The sequence below is a fragment of the Barbatula barbatula genome, assembly GCF_947034865.1.
Source record: "Barbatula barbatula genome assembly, chromosome: 18".
Lineage (NCBI taxonomy): Eukaryota > Metazoa > Chordata > Actinopteri > Cypriniformes > Nemacheilidae > Barbatula > Barbatula barbatula.
In genome coordinates, this window is record NC_136781.1 from 22,663,543 (window position 1) to 22,678,931 (window position 15,389).

Below are 15,389 nucleotides of genomic sequence, written 5' to 3' on the forward strand. Positions count from 1 at the left end.
CTGGATCCCATCCCCACCAATCTCCTCCAGGCCATCTCTCCAACGGTTGTGCCTGCTCTGACGCACATCATCAACTCTTCGCTTACCACTGGGACATTTCCCACAGCGTTCAAAGAGGCCCGCATTACACCGCTTCTGAAGAAACGCACCCTCGACCCTACACTGCTAGAAAACTACAGGCCTGTCTCCCTTCATCCCTTCATTGCCAAAACCCTGGAGCAAGTTGTGTTCAACCAGCTCTCCTCCTTTCTCATGCAAAACAGCCCAGCACATCACAGGGACTACACTTTCTCCCATTGAGGACATCCAGAAGAAACGCTGTCTGCGTCAAGCTCGCAGCATTCTCAAGGACTCCTCTCACCCCGCTCATAGACTGTTTACTCTCCTGCCTTCCAGTAGGCGCTTCCGGTGCCTCCGGACAAGAACCAGCAGACCAAGAAACAGCTTTTTTCCCAGAGCTGTTTCATTATTGAACTCTGCCCCCCACTGATTCCACTACCTCTCTTACCTTGAACTCCAAGCTGCTATAACATTGTTTACATTGCACTACAGGGCTGCATGCATGACTGAACTGTACACACCAGTACTTCATGTTATCTGCTCTACTGGACTGTTTACACACGCACAGCATCATTTGCACTCTATACTGCTCACTTGCACATCTGAAATATGCTCATTTGCACTAATGGACCACTTTCATAACTGCACTAACTTATATACTGCACTGTAACTCTATTAACTGCATCCACTCATCTATTGCACTGTAACCTCAATAACTGCATTAACTAATCTACTGCACTGTAACCTAATTAACTGCATTAACTCATCTTCTGGACTGCAACCTATTACTGCACCGTAACTTTAATAACCGCATTAACTCATCCACTGCACTGTTACTTCAACAACTGCATTAACTCACCTATTGCATTGCAACTTTAACAGCTAATGTCAATAATCTATGCACACCTAAATCACTTGCACTATTGTTTAGTCTGAATTATTATCTGCTCATATCCACCTGTACATTAATGTTCATAGTGTTAATGTTCATAGTATATAGTCATCTGTATATATTGTTCATAGTACACACCTACTGTCATATTTTCATAGAACATACCTACTGTAAAATATTTTCATAACTGTATAATATTTTATCAATATTGTATTCTGTATTTATTCTAACTGTATATCCTGCACTTGCTAATTGCACTTCTGGTTAGACCTAAACTACATTTCGTAACATTGTACTGGTATATGTGTAATGACAATAAAGTTGAATCTAATCTAAAATAAAAAATGGACAGCAATCAGTCTGGTTCCAAGACCGGTCATTCCACAGAGACTGCACTGCTCTCAGTCATCGAAGCCCTGAGACTGGCAAAAGCATCATCCATGTCATCTGTGCTCATCCTACTGGATCTGTCTGCTGCCTTTGAAACTGTCAACCACCACATCCTCCTGGCTTCTCTCAGTGCTATGGGTGTCTCTGGAATGGCGTTGCAATGGTTTGAGTCCTACCTCTCGGGTAGGTCATTCAGAGTATCCTGGAGAGATGAGGTCTCCGCGTCCCAACAGCTCAACACAGGGGTGCCACAGGGCTCAGTGCTTGGACCGCTACTCTTCTCCATTTACATGACATCCCTCGGCTCGGTCATTCAGAAGCATGGCTTCTCTTATCACTGCTATGCCGACGACACACAACTCTACTTGTCATTTCAACCGGACGATCCGACGGTCGCTGCTCACATCGCGGCATGCCTGAGTGACATCTCCCTTTGGATGAAGGATCATCACCTGCAGCTAAACCTTGCAAAAACGGAACTGCTTGTGATCACAGCCAAACCGAAGATTCACCACAACCTTGCCATTCAACTAGGCTCATCAACGATTACACCGTCCAGCACAGCCAGAAACCTGGGAGTGGTAATCGATGATCGGCTTACCCTCACAAGTCATGTTGCCAGCACCACCCGGTCCTGTAGATTCATCCTCTACAACAAAAATTAGACCTTTCCTATCGGAGCACTCTACGCAAGTCCTAGTCCAGGCTCTTGTCCTGTCCAAACTGGATTATTGCAATGCACTTCTGGCTGGACTTCCTGCTTGCACACTCAAACCTCACCAGATGATCCAGAATGCGGCGGCAAGAGTGGTCTTCAATGAACCAAAGAGAGCGCATGTAACTCCGCTCTTCATCAGGTTACACTGGTTCCCTGTTGAAGCCCGCATAAAGTTCAAAGCTATGCTCCTGGCCTACAAGACCAACACCGGGTCTGCACCATCGTATCTCCACTCGCTAATGCAGATCTATGTTCCTGCCAGATCACTGCGGTCTGCAAAGGAACAACGCCTAGTGGTACCATCCCAAAAAGGGAAAAAGTCACTCTCCCGTACCTTCTCTGGATCTGTTCCACATTGGTGGAATGATCTACCTGCTGCTACAAGATCAGCAGACTCGGTTACCATCTTTAAAAAACGCCTAAAAACGCATCTCTTCCGTCAACACGGCACTGATTAATTTTTCCTAACTCTCTTCCCTTTCCTTCTTTAAAAAAAAAAACTACTAACCTCACTATTCTTAGCTTTTTATACTGTGCTAGGCTTTAATGGACTAGTTTGATGCACTTATGTATTTTGTTGCCTATGCTAAGCTACTTAATTGCTTCCAATGTTTCCTCATCTGTAAGTCGCTTTGGATAAAAGTGTCTGCTAAATGTAAATGTAAATGCGAGCTAACTCACCTCTTTAATATTATCTTTTGTGATCTCCGATTGATGGAGTCGAACATCATTTGTGCCGACGTGAATAACAATCTTACTGAATTTACGATTAGCCTTAGCCAGCACATTTAAATTTGACTTGATGTCAGGCACTCTGGCTCCTGGTAAACATTTGACTATGGTGGCCGGTGCCTATGTTAAGGATGGACCATGGTTGCTGTTCAACTTTAAATGCTTGTGTGTACAAATCCAAAAGAGAATTAAGTGCATAATAAGCCAATCTAAATTATACAAGCTTCCAATACTGTAACAAATATGTATTGTCATGTATTGTACAATAGGTCTTTTAAAAAAATAATTATTTAAGTGCGCTTTAATGTTGAGTTATTTTGAGAATTGAAAACACAGGAACTCTACACCAGACAAATGAGTTTAAACTGCTCCAAGGACAAGAAGAAAAACAGTTCTGGGCCATTGACTAACAGTGCATTAAAGCTAAACATTTTATTAGTATGTATGTTCCCTGGAAATCCGTGGCTACCACTGAGCCACAGAACAAAGCATTTTTATTTACATTTTACATTTATTCATTTGGCAGATGCTTTTATCCAAAGCGACTTACAAATAGTTTCTTTACAGTGGCACATTACTGCAGAGCAATCAGGGGTAAGGTGTCTTGCTCAAGGGCACTTCAGTTATGACCTGCTGGTACTGAGATTCAAACGCAACCTTCTGATCACAAGCCCAACGCTCTAACCACTAGGCCACAGCTGACCCATAGACCTACTAAATAAAATCTGTGAAGATTAACTGGACTGTGAATTAATTTTAAAGCTAAAACACATTAATTTTAAAAATACATTTTGTTGTATGACCTAATCATTCACATAAAGCATTAGTGCTTGGACCCTAATGTTTGCTCATTTATGTGCAGTTTGATTACACTGCATATACATTCTTTGTACGTAACAAATTCTTGCCGATATATTGATTGGTTTCATGTATTTTTTTCTGGCTATAGGTGAATGCTTCACTTGGAATGAACATTTTCAGTGCTTTAACTGCAGGCATCGCCCTTATTTTATTTTCACTGGATTTGGTTATAGGACCATTTAACACTTACTGCCACGACTATGACTGTCATGTACAGACACAGTTTCAGGTATGTCATCAACTTCTATTTTGATATTTATTCTGTAATTACAATAAGACCACTGTATGGTCATCACACAAGCCTTAATTTGCACTCATCTTTCTAGTAAACTGGTATTTTAGAAGTAGTTTTTGGATCATTAAAAATTTACTTAAGACACCCAGTGTAAATTAGTGCTGAAAGGGCGTTATTGCATATGCATTTGTAGGAATTTCCTCTTCAGTTGCAAACTTTACGGGAGTAAAATATTTAAATGATATTTGAAGTGATTTACTAAGGTTTGCGCTTTTCATTGTGCTGGTATTTGCGGCCTTATTTAACGCCTAAAACCCTGTGATGCGTGGATGAGCTCTTACATCACCCAAATCTGCTTTTAATATAAATCACCCATCCCTCCATCTGAGAGATCTGTGGCGCGAGTCAGTTTGCATTCCGCTATTAGTAGATTACAGAGCAAAACCTCTTCAAGAAGCTTATTTTGGCTCTTCCACCTGGAAACCGAGCAATCACAAGCAAACAAGACGGCCGACTCCCAGAAGGCGACTGCAAATGGACGCAAGGGACCACTTAGGTCTCACAGATTCTGTAACCCAATATTGACAGGAATGGTTAAAAACCGATAAACAGCCATTGCACTTTATTTAAGAGACTGGACATTGCATGGTGAAATGGAAGTTACATTTTTTTTAAAGTTGATATTTTCAAAATTTAAGAGCTTTAAATTTAAAACCCACCAGCAAACAATGTTAATTTTTATCAGTTGGTCCTCCTAACCTGCGGATTATCAGCATCACTAACACTATAGTAGATTACGCTGGTCATTATGGGAATGAGATACTGCTCCTGTGTTTTTTAATGTGCGCCATGTTAGAAAATAACCCACAGAAATGTCCACTCACATCAGCTATTTTATCCCTGTTTAGTAAATCTGGCCATATATGCGTTACGAATCACTTCTCTGAGGGTCAGGGGTTAAAGATCATTTGGACTTGGGAAAGACTCTTGAGAGGCAGCCATGTTGTGGATGGGTTTAGGAGTGGCATCCATGTTGTAGATGCATGTTCCCCTTCAGTCGGTCTCTCGACGTTGTGAGAGACTGACTGGGGTTTGATCTTGAGAACCTACCTTCTCCGAGATAATTAATTGTAAAACGCCAATGGGCTTGGCGAATTGACGCGCACGCCAGTCTCCGCCCCGTGCATACGGGTATAAAGGAAGATGGCGGCGGTCATTCACTCATCCTTTGTTCTTCGGAACCTGTGTGTTTGCTGATGCTACACGCGATACTCGACTTCGAGAAAACTTTTAACCTGCTGGATTTATGACGCGGAGCAGCGGACTTCTCCTTTCGGTGGACTTTCCCTGGGCGTTTTCGGCAGAAGGCTACAGACCTTAAGAGGTAAGTCCCTCCGGCTACGAACATGTCTCGTAGCTGTATCCTTGGGTGCGACAGACTCATCCCGGAGTCTGACGGCCATGATTCCTGTGTCACTTGCTTGGGGCAAGCATGCTGAGGCAGGTTTCACTGATGCAATGTCCCGTGTGTGCGGACATAGCAATCAGGGTGTTGCGGTCACGGTTGGCTACGTTCTTTCGAGCGCTGCCACCACCCCGTCTGTTTCCCAGGCGTGTTCAGCTGCCGTTTTGGCGAGGTTGACCGCTTTGGCGAGCGGCGGGGGTGATTTAGGGACTCCGATAGATGTTGCTCCGTCAGCTTCACGCTCGCGGACCGTCTATATCCCTTCACGCTCACCTGGTTCGTCCCCTACGAGCGGCAGACGGCCGTCTCATAGTGGTAAGACTTCGCACACGGATGATGACGCTATCTCTATCGCTGCGTCGGACAGCTGCCTGCTGGCATCGGATGCGGAAGACTCCCCTGATCTCCTGTCGTCAGGCAGTCGAGCTCCGGAGGAGACTGACGCTGAGATGTCGGCCATGCTTTCCCGGGCAGCCGCGTGCATCGGGTTGCAGGGTGTAACAACATCCTCCTCGGAACGCTCGCGGCTAGATGCGCGGTTTCGGGGGCGTGGTCAAAAGCCACGCCCCGCTCCGTTACCATTCTTCCCGGAGGTGCATGACGAGCTCTCCAAGTCCTGGAATGCGCCCCTTTCGGCGCGTTTCAGGCCGGAGGGCTCTGTGGCTGTGACTTCCCTGATTGGTGGGGCGGCTAGAGGCTATGTTGACGTTCCCCGCGTGGAGCGTGCAGTCGCGGGCCACTTGTGCCCGCAGACAGCTGCCACTTGGGGGGCTCGACCTAAACTCCCGTCCAGAGCATGTAAGCTCTCTTCGACACTCGTCGAAGGCTTGCAGTGCTGCTGGACGAACCGCCTCCGCTCTCCACGCCATGGCGGTCCTCCGGGTTTTTCAGGCGAAAGTCCTGAAGGATTTGGACGGCGGGAAGTCCGACCCAACTCGTATGAGTGAGCTGCGTACTGCCACAGACCTCGCGCTAGGAGCGACGAAGGCCACGGCACGTGCCCTGGGTCGGCCGATGTCCACAATGGTGGTCCAAGAGAGGCATCTGTGGCTTAGTCTTGCGCGGGTGAGCGGCGCCCAGAAGGCCCGTTCTGGATGCGCCCATCTCGCAAGCAGGGCTGCTTGGTGATACCGTGGAGGACGGCAGTTCTCCGCGGTCTGGAAGCAGACTGAGGCGATCGAACAGATCCTACCACGCCGCAACGTGCCCGCCAACAGGTCGGCATGGTCTCGGGCACAGCCTGGTTCCCAGCAGCCCTGCCCTCCCGCGGCGGCCCTCCGGTTGAGGAACCTCCCAGAGGACGACCCACCAGAGACGTAGCCCCCGCGGAAGAGGGCATCTGTTCCCCGTCAGCAGCCCGCCAAGAGGTCCTCTAGGCGGCCCTGACGGGATGAACCAGGGGGAGATTTTTCTGGGCCCGAATCCCGGCCTTTCCAACGCCGGATTGGAGAAGGACGCTGCCTGCCGCGTTCCATCGAGTCTGGGCCCTTTTCAGGGTCCGGCGCCCACATACTCACAAAGAGACAAATCTCCCCTGGGTTTTCCTCCACAACACTCTCGTCCAGACGGTGTATTGGATGGATCGGGCCGCCGACCGCAATCTCCCACCGGACATTGCGTCAGGCCGCCTGAAGCAGGTAAACATACAGAGCCGTCAACCTCCCGGGGGGTCCCCCCTGTGCGAGGTGACCGTACTGTCAGCCACCGAACCAGCCTTCCCCGGCACGGTGAAGCAGATTGTCCCTCTGGTCCCGTTGTCGCGGTTCTTGGGCGCTTGGTAGCGCACCAGCCCGTCACACTGGATAGAGAGGACAGTCCGTCTCGGTTACTCGATCCAATTCGCCAGGCGCCCCCCCAAGTTTCGGGGCATTCTGTACACCTCGGGGCGAGGAGAGAATGCTTCCGTACTTCGGCAGGAGGTCGTCGCCCTTCTGGCGAAGGGTGCGGTCGAACCCGTCCCTATAACCGAGATGTCGTCCGGGTTTTACAGCCAGTACTTCATCATGCCCAAAAAGGCGGGGGGGCTGCGGCCCATTTTGGATCTGTGGCGCCTGAACAAGCACCTGCACAAGCTGCCGTTCAGAATGCTGACGCAGAGGCGCATCCTGGGCTCGGTACGTCACCAGGATTGGTTCGTGGCGATCGACCTGAAGGACGCGTACTTTCACGTCTCTATTCTCCCCCAACACCGGCCGTTCCTACGTTCGCGTTGGAGGGAAGGGCGTATCAGTATAAGGTCCTGCCATTCGGTCTGGCCCTGTCTCCACGTGTTTTTTCCAAACAAGTGGAGGCTGCCTTAGCTCCTGTCAGGGAGCAAGGCGTGCGAGTGCTAAACTATCTCGACGACTGGCTTATCTTTGCACACTCGCGAGATGTGTTGTGCACGCACAGGGACCTTGTGCTTCGGCACCTAGACCGTCTAGGCCTCCGGGTCAACCAGGAGAAGAGCAAGCTCTCCCCCGCGCAGAGCACCTCTTACCTCGGTATGGAACTAGACTCTGTCCGTATGTCAGCACGTCTCACCAACGAGCGTGCACAGTCAGTGCTGCGCTGTCTGAGGTTGATCAGTCAGAATTCCTCGACGCCGCTGAAGAATTTCAGAGGCTCCTGGGGCACATGCCGTCCTCAACGGGGGTAATCCCTCTCGGGTTGATGCACATGCGGCCGCTTCAGCACTGGCTACAGAGTTGGGTTCCCTGGACGGCGTGGCACGCCGGCACCAGGCGGATTACGGTAACGCCTCAGTGCCTTCGCACTCTCTTACCCTGGTCAGACTTGACCTTTTTTCCGAGCGGGGGTTCCGCTCGGACAGGTTTCGAGGCGTGTCGTGGTAACGACAGACGCCTCCCTGCAAGGGTGGGGTGCGGTGTGCAAGTGGGCACGCAGTATCGGGTCGGTGGACAGGTCCCCGACTGCGTTGGCATATCAACTGCCTAGAGTTGTTGGCAGTCCTTCTGGCACTGAGGAGGCTCCAGCCCCTCGTGCAGGACAAACACGTGCTAGTCCGGTTGGACAGCACGACTGCCGTGGCGTACATCAATCGCAAGGCGGCATACGCTCACCGCAGTTATAACAACTCGCCCGACGCCTCCTCCTTTGGAGTCAGCAGGTGAAATACCTGCGGGCCACGTTTCTTCCGTGCAACCTGAACCAGACAGCCGATGCGCTCTCTCGACAGTGTACTCCCCGCGGAGAGTGGCGACTCCATCCCCGTGCAGCCTGGCTCATGTGGGAAGCGGTTCGGCAGGCACAGGTGGACCTGTTGCCTCCCCGGACTCCACCCATTACCCGCTATGGTATTCCCAGACCGAGGGTCCCCTCGGCACGGATGTCCTAGCACACAGCTGGCCGCGGGACAAGCGGAAGTACGCCTTCCCCCCCAGTGAGCCTCCTTGCACAGGTCCTGTGCAAGGTCAGGGAAAAGGGGCATCAGGTTCTGGCGAGTGGTGCCATACTGGCCCAACCAGACCTGGCTCTTGGATCTGGTAGATCTGACGACGGCCCCCCCTGGCCCATTTCCCTGACGAAGGACCTTCCGCAGGGGAAGGGCACGTTGTGGCACCCCAACGCAGGCCTCTGGAACCTCCATGCCTGGCCCCTGGACGGGATGAGGGCTTGCCCGTTAGCGGTCCGGGAGACTGTCTTACAGGCTAGAGCCCCGCCTCTAGGCGGTTATCGCTTATAAGTGGCGCCAATTTTTCCTGGTGTTCTCCCCGGGAGGAGAACCCGCGGAGTTGCCTGATCGGATCAGTGCTGACCCGCAGGTAAGTATCCCCGTCAGCACAACCTGGTCACCAGGTTCCTCAGGAGCGCGAGAGGGCCACCTTGGCGGCGCTCCGTACCCTCTTGGGACCCTAATGTGGTCCTACAGGGCCTTGGTACGGCCCTGGTGAGCCCCTAAGAATTGCCAATCTTCCTCAGTTGGATGAAAGATGCACTCTTTGTGGCGCTCACCTCCATCAAGAGGGTGGGGGACCTACAGGCATTCTCTGTGTCCCAAAGGTGCCTGGAACTCGGGATTGGTAATTCTCACGTGGTCCTGAGATCCTATCCTGACGACGTGCCCAAGCTTCCCACTACTCCCTTCCAGGACCAGGTGGTGAACCTGCAGGTGCTCCCCTCCGGAGAGGAAGACCCAACCTTTTTATGTGTTGTGTCCAGTACGCGCGCTGCGCCTCGGTCTGGACCGCACACAGAGCCTCAGAAGCTCTGAGCAGCTCTTTTCCGTTCTGGGAGACGGCACCCGGGGGGGGGCTGTCTCCAAACAGAGGTGGCGCACTGGGTACCAATCCCAGGATCGCCGTACCCGCTGGCAGTGAGAGCCCACTCCACTCGTGGGCACTGGCACAGGGCGCCTCTCTGGCAGACATTTGTAGAACTGCGGGTTGGGCTACGCCCAGTACCTTCACGAGATTTTACAATCTCCACGTGGATCCAGTTGCAGCACATGCCCTTAAACGCCGCCAACGTTTAGGGTGGGCTCCTGGTTTGGGCGTACGCCTGCGAAAGCGCCTTCTCCCCTCACCAGGTGAGACTAGTGCGCTATTGTAGCCTACCTACTTTCCCCTCTCGGGCGAAGTATAGGCATTCCATCCATCACTAAGCATTGCACTTGGTAACAGACTGAGCGGAGCCGTCTGTTAGAACCAGGTCCGTTATAGGTAGAGTCATCCCTGCTCAGGCAGACCTCTGTATTAGGACTAGTGCCCCATACGTAGTGACTCCCCTCTGGGTCGTTCCGTGTGTTGAATTCCTCACTCAGGATTTCCCGATTGGTGAATCTGTGACCTCCCCGCCGGTGGTAATCCCACCTGGATTGTCCCCCTATTCGGGCTAACACCTTTCCGCATGTTGTTCTCCCCGCCGGGGAGACCATGTCATGTCTCCACATGTACCTCCCCTCCGGGTAGGATGTGGCCTCCGTAACACACTCTTCTAAGAGGAGAGCAGTGTTTCCCCAGTGTTCGGCTCCGGACAGCTCCTCGCTACTAGAGGCGTACGCCACTGTCCGTGAGGCCGTCAGTAGAGGCTTCTCAGTATGACCAATACTATATGACTGGAAGATTACGTCTCGCGGTAGCACTCTTGTGACTCGCTAGCCCAGACAGGGTAGCTCTGCTAGAGGTCGTGATATCGGTGCAAGCGCTGTGGCGTTTAAGATTGATCCCCAGTCAGTCTCTCACAACGTCGAGAGACCGACTGAAGGGGAACGTCTCGGTTACGTCTGTAACCTCGGTTCCCTGATGGAGGGAACGAGACGTTGTGACTTCATGCCACAACGCTGCACCGAATCACTGCAGTGAACGGGAGTGCCCTCTCAGGTTCCTCAGTACAAAGGGTGAGTGAATGACCGCCGCCATCTTCCTTTATACCCGTATGCACGGGGCGGAGACTGGCGTGCGCGTCCATTCGCCAAGCCCATTGGCGTTTTATAATTAATTATCTCGGAGAAGGTAGGTTCTCAAGATCAAACCCCAGTCAGTCTCTCACAACGTCATCAGGGAACCGAGGTTACAGACGTAACCGAGACGTTTTTTTCCTAAACCAGTTTAGCGCAAACCATGCCCCTTGAGCACAAATCCAACCCTGTATGTATTAACAAACATGACACAGAACAAAAAATGACTCAAAATTCCACAAACAACAGGGGTGCACAGGCAGAATATGTTAATTATAAACTCAGTCCAGTTTAAACTATAAGTATGTAATATAACCATTTGCACCTCAAGGATGGAAGATTCTGGGCTGTGTGAGTAGTAATTATTTTGTTGTTATTATTTGTGCTGATGTTGATTCTTCTCTCAGACTCTCTCCTCTGGAATCAGTGGTGTATTGCTGTTATTCGCCTTGCTTGAGTTTATCATTTCCATCTGTCTGTCAGCATTTGCCTGTAAAGGCAACTCCTGCTGTTGTGCTCCTCAGGTGAGTTATGCGCATCCCAAACATATTTTACACTTCTTATTTGCATATAAAATGTAATTATGCCATGGTCTGTTCGAATACATGATTCTTATTGGCTGGTTCCAAAAAAAGTTGAATTAACTGACAAAAATAACTTTCTGGTAAAAAATTACACTATAAACATCAATCACAGCTTTAACTTGGCAAATGAGCATGGTATAAACAGGATAAACCACAGCTTGCCATGCATTAAAGTATTTTAATGCTCTTGGTTTTGCGTCGGGTGGTTCTTGGCCTCCACGGCTAGCTTTGGTTAATCCCTTACATAATTACTTTTAAGGCTGTTTACTCTAGCGTTCACGCTTTACTAGAACCTACAAAAACTATGTTACAATTCAAGTATTTATTTGTTAATTTCTTCACACAACACACTTGCTGAAAAGTCATTTTCTTGGAAAGATAGCGCCCCTCCGAAGAATGAGGTATTAGTCATAAAGTAATCTAATCTAAACTCTTCTTAAATGTCCATCCCATAGACTGTATAAAACATGGGTGTAGTGTCCGCGACGTCACCTGTAGGTTTGTGATCAGCATTTTTTAAGCCTAAAGTTGGCGAAGACGGTTGTGGCCATCTTGGCAGCGTGTCACCGCCAGAACTCCATGATAATGGAAAAAGGGCAAAGAGGCGGGAGGTGAGTGGAGCTGAGTTGTCTGGTAGCTGAAACCACGCCCGCATAGCTCGACATGATCAAGTTAGCTCATGGTTAGGAGCTAATGCTATATGCTACTGGGAACATAGAGCTTGCTTAGAGGAATTGACGGTTGTGATGAAAGATATGATAAGATACAGGATACAATTAAGATAAAGCAGCGTACAGTGTAGAGTCCAGTGTGGTTTAACACCTGTTTTACTGAAACTCTGCCAGTGTTATTGCATTTCTGGCACCCCACGGTAAGAAGGCATAAAACACTACATGTGCATTTTTCCAAAGGTGCAGTTTGCTCAACAAGTTCTTCCTCCACAGTCCTCCGATTTGCCCAGTCATTACCAAAATCTTAACAGCTCTCAGGTAAGAGAATCTGTACTCAGAGTAAGAAAGAAAAAAGTATTATTTGGATTAAGTGTTTTGTGTAAAAATGTGTAAAGCTTTTTATTATCATCAATAAAAACAATCAACAGCAAGAAAGATGTACATAAGGTTTTTCCCCTTGCAGATACCTGTGGTCAGCAGCTCTGTCATTCATGAGCATCCTGCAGAATGTCCCCCGCAATACAGTGAAATCAAATAAATATACATTTTTAAAAAGTGGACATTGTTAGTGAGTGAAGTGAAAAACTTGATTCCCCTATGGGAATATTTAGGAAAATATGATGTCCTCTATTGTCCTTTCATTAAAAACATTAAAACATGAAAGCAAATAAATATATCACTTGATCAGATAATAATTATAATTTGTCATATATGTGTAAACAGTCTGTTTAAAACTAAATCATATTTTACGCGTGCTGCATAGTCATCTGTGAAAAGTGGATAGGCTTGAACAACTGTAATTGCTTAATCTGTAGGAATAGAGTAAATAACAATAAATTATGAATGCATACATGTCTGATTCGTGTCTTAGCTAATATATATATATAACAAACTTTTTTCCGTTTCAGTTAATATTTAAGCCAAATCAAAGACGGCGCTATTTGCTAATTTACTGCATGTGCATTTTTCTTTTTTGTGAAACCTGGCTACCATTATGCTGCAATTATATAAAATATCACATGCCACGGTAGCAAATTCAGCAGCTTTTTCTTGGTCCGAATTCAGCTGCTGGCATCTCTCCTCTTTCTGTCATTTTCCTGTAGCTGTGCTTTTATTGAGTTAATGAAAACACTAACTGTGAGGGACCGAGAAGCCAAGCACAAGGAACACAAGCTTGGTACAAAAAAATGGGTCTTTATTTGAACCCAAGAATCAAAATAACTTTACACATAAATTTCTTACAACAACATACTATAACCAAACAGAAAATGAGCTCAAAACCAAACAAACACAACTTAAACTGACCTGCTCATATGAACGAAGCAACAGTTTATAAAGGGAAGGATGGGCCCATTACAAGTTAAGAGGGGGAACAATTTAACTTCACACACAACATATAACCCTACATAAATCAAAATCAAATCAAACAGAGATATATGGTAAATAAAGTAAAGGAAGCTACATGTAAACAAATATCATAAATGTACAACTAAATAAATCTCTAAATAAATACATTAAGGTTCCTTCCTCCTCCCCGGGCAACTCCCAGTGAACGGTACGTCCGGACGGAACCAAAAAGCTAAATACGGTGTTCCTACCGGACTCTAGTTTTCCGTCACACTAGGATGCGGCTGCAGCGGACCATGTCTGAAGTTGATCACCGGTAAACTTAAACTCAAAATAGAAACAGATATAAATAACAGATACAACGCAACTAATTTGTGTGCACTTCAAATCAGTAACAATGTATTGTATATGTAAACCTAACAATAAATGATGAATATGTTGTTTTTCATGTGGTTACTATGCTATCATACTGAAACAAATGAAAATGAATAAAAGTTCAGAATAAAGCTTACTCTGAAATGAATGTCCTTCGTGTAAATGTATGCATGTGTGTGCGTGTTTTGGATACATCTATATAACTGCTCGTGTGCGGCCACCACTCGGGCCGTCACACTAACATATGATAATACAAATCAGGAATTTTCAAACTTTTTCATAAATTGTTCATATAATCCAAGACATTTCATCACCCAGCTAATTGTTTAAATAGACGTATAAGGAAAAACGCACATTCACTCCCTTTTAATATTCAAGTTTTCTTGTCACCATTGAATAAGTTTAATTGCAATATTAAAATACTGTATTTTAAAGTAAAGCAGCATATTATATTATTCTATATAAACATTCAAAACCAATTGCTCCTGAAATACTGTTACTATGATGTTGCATGGTCTCCAGTGTCAACACATTTTATACATTAAAATTCTTAAAAACAAACAAATTTAAATCCCAATGTAATCTTGTATGAAAGAGACAGGTGGAACTCAAGAAATTAGGGCATGAAGCAGTATGCTTTGTCCGTGCTGTAAACATGCCACTTGTGCATTTAGTGTCCAAGCAATACTAAAATAAAGGCTAAACAAGAGTAATTGTGGGTCATTGAAATAAACGTTTTTGAAATGAATGTATCAATAAAATTATATTTCTATAGCGCTTTTCAAAATTTTCATTGTTGCAAAGCAGCTTTAAATACATCATAATTAAAAAAGGTTAAAATGAAAGACAGTATTTGGTATTAAGTTACATGGTGTTATTAGTATTATTCTTCTTTTTTGCAATGTACACTGATGAAACTTAACTGAAATAAATGCCATGTTGTATTGTCAGAGACTGTCAATTATTCGGTCCAAGTATATTTAATTTAGGTATATTATTATTATAAATATTTTTATTAGGACTGGGAACCTAAGGTTAAAACATACCAGAACAATTTGCAATAATACCAAAACGTTCAGAAAGAAAATATTTGTTATAGAATGTTAACGTGCATGTATGTTGTTAAACGCAAGTCGTTTATAGATGAAAATGTTACGAGGTGTGGACAGAACGCAAGCGCAGGCAGCTGTTTGCTAAATAATAAAACTTTATTTAAACAAAGACCCTCGATGGGGAAAACATGAACAAAAACAAGACAAGACTGAAAACTAAAACTTCCCACAAGGGGGACAAAACAAACGAGGTAATAAGAATAATAAATAAACTATAAGTCCACAAACTTGAGTCCAGGAAACAGGGTAAACAAGACAGACTAGGAAGAGTAAATGTGCTAAATGAACCGACAAGAGACAGAGGGAAACTGGGGCTTGAAAAAGGGAAACACTTACAAGGACTGATGACACAGGGAGAGTGGCGGCAGGTGACATGAATGAAACACTAAAGGAAAGCTAACAGGAGGATTGCACGAGGCAGGTGAGGGGAATGAAACACTAAGGGAAAGATGGACCAGGGCTGGTGACAAGACTAATACTAATGGGCCGCTAACAGAGAAACAAGGGGGCGGGGCTAAAGGACGCGACACCGGAGAGAGAGCATGGCGC

At 46.8% G+C, this 15,389-nt stretch overlaps 1 protein-coding gene across 2 annotated transcripts in view; it reads left to right on the forward strand.

Moving 5' to 3' along the window:
• Nucleotides 1–12,858, forward strand: part of LOC306907881 (membrane-spanning 4-domains subfamily A member 4A-like) — a 39,610-nt gene extending 26,752 nt beyond the window's left edge. The window contains exons 5-8 of one of the 2 annotated variants that reach the window (XM_079480370.1): nt 3,742–3,882; nt 11,159–11,275; nt 12,247–12,324; nt 12,470–12,858. In XM_079480370.1, coding sequence (XP_079336496.1) covers nt 3,742–3,882; nt 11,159–11,275; nt 12,247–12,324; nt 12,470–12,544 — 411 coding nt within the window. In that variant the 3' untranslated portion in view covers nt 12,545–12,858. The remainder of the gene's footprint in view (nt 1–3,741; nt 3,883–11,158; nt 11,276–12,246; nt 12,325–12,469) is intronic. The other variant, XM_079480371.1, reaches the window with a different exon arrangement.
• The last annotated feature ends 2,531 nt before the right edge of the window (nt 12,859–15,389 follow it).